The sequence below is a fragment of the Perkinsus marinus genome (assembly GCF_000006405.1).
Source record: "Perkinsus marinus ATCC 50983 genomic scaffold scf_1104296964936, whole genome shotgun sequence".
In the NCBI taxonomy this organism is placed as follows: Eukaryota; Perkinsozoa; order Perkinsida; family Perkinsidae; genus Perkinsus; species Perkinsus marinus.
The window spans coordinates 1-1508 of NW_003204498.1; the positions used below are offsets into that span (position 1 = coordinate 1).

The window sequence follows — 1508 nt, forward strand, 5'->3', positions numbered from 1 at the left end:
CTCTCGAAGTACTTCATCTCCATCTTGTAAAGATCCTTGAAGTGGACGAGCTCACAAGAGGTATCGTCACCGCTGCAGTAGAAGGGATACATCCACTTGGTGCGGAAGTAGTACTGAGGAGCCGCGGCTTCGCTAACGAAGCGGAACTGGATGAGATGGACAACCAGGAACACGAAGAGAACGCAGCCAGTCAAGAACAACCAAAGTTGATCGATGCTGCTGTTCATACTCTTGAACTTGAAGGTACGGACGGTAGCGACAGTAACATGCAAGAGACCACAGGCAAGAAGATAGATCTCCACAGGGAGGAGAAGAGTGCTCCAGGGGCAAGGGTGGTTGAGGAAGTAGGCGTAAGCATTGAAGTGGATAGCTCCGAAGAATAAATGGATGTTACCCAAAGCATGAATCGTGACGAAGACCATCATGAAGATAGCAGAACGAGTCAATCCAGACTTATCGGAAATGTTCTTCCAGTTCTTGATAGTGAAGATGGTCTTCAAAGTCTCGATCACGAACATCCAGATGAAGTAGCAGAGAGCAGCACAGTACGACCAAACAGAGGGTCCAAGAGGGCCATGCAAGTCGCAGGTGTTGCGCTCCTCACCCCACCATTGGGCAGGAACAGCCTTGGCAGAATAGTCACTGAGAAGAGGCTGAGCCAAGTTGTTGGAGGCACCAGCAGGGGCAACAGCCGAAGCCTCAACCACAGGTCCGAGGACGGCATCAGAGGCGTACTTCTCGATAACATCAGCTGGATGGATCATGTTGAACTCCTTGGAGGCGTCCTTACCGGCAAAAGTCATGATAGCTAGCTTTCCACCGGGATGCTCAGGAAGGAAGTTTGTGACATCCAGAACCTGGCCGTTGACAACCACCCAACAGTCAGTCTCGCTTGTATGCTTGGCGACCTCCTCCATGGTGATGCCGTTGGCGGGGGTAGCAGCAGCAGGGGCGACCGGAGCGGCAGCGGCGGCAGCAGCAGAGGCTTCAACAACAGGTCCGAGAATAGACTCGGGCACATACTTCTCGACAACATCAGCGGGATGGATCATGTTGAACTCCTTTGAAGCGTCCTTGCCGGCGAAAGTCATGATAGCGAGCTTTCCACCAGGATGCTCGGGAAGGAAATCAGTCACGTCCAAAACCTGTCCGTTGAGAACAACCCAGCAATCACTCTCAGTGTTGTGCTTGGCAACCTCTTCCAAAGTGTAACCATTGGTAGCAGCAGCGGGAGCAGCAGCGGGGGCAGCGACTGGAGTGGCAGCGGCAGGGGCCGACGCAGCAGAGGCCTCGACAACAGGTCCAAGGATGGAATCAGGGACGTACTTCTGAACAACATCAGCAGGATGGATCATGTTGAACTCCTTGGAAGCGTCCTTGCCGGCGAAAGTCATGATAGCAAGCTTTCCACCAGGATGCTCGGGAAGGAACTCAGTAACATCAAGAACCTTGCCGTTGAGGACAACCCAGCAATCACTCTCGGTGTTGTGCTTGGCAACTTCCTCCAA

The 1508-nt window shown here is 53.0% G+C and overlaps 1 protein-coding gene across 1 annotated transcript; it reads right to left on the reverse strand.

The window, feature by feature from the left end:
• Positions 1 to 12: 12 nt before the first annotated feature.
• Positions 13 to 1394, reverse strand: Pmar_PMAR026102 (succinate dehydrogenase, putative; the record flags this gene model as incomplete). Its single annotated transcript, XM_002769763.1, has 1 exon — positions 13 to 1394. A coding segment is annotated over one exon (1382 nt), but the record flags the coding sequence as incomplete, so codon positions are not given.
• Positions 1395 to 1508: the final 114 nt, after the last annotated feature.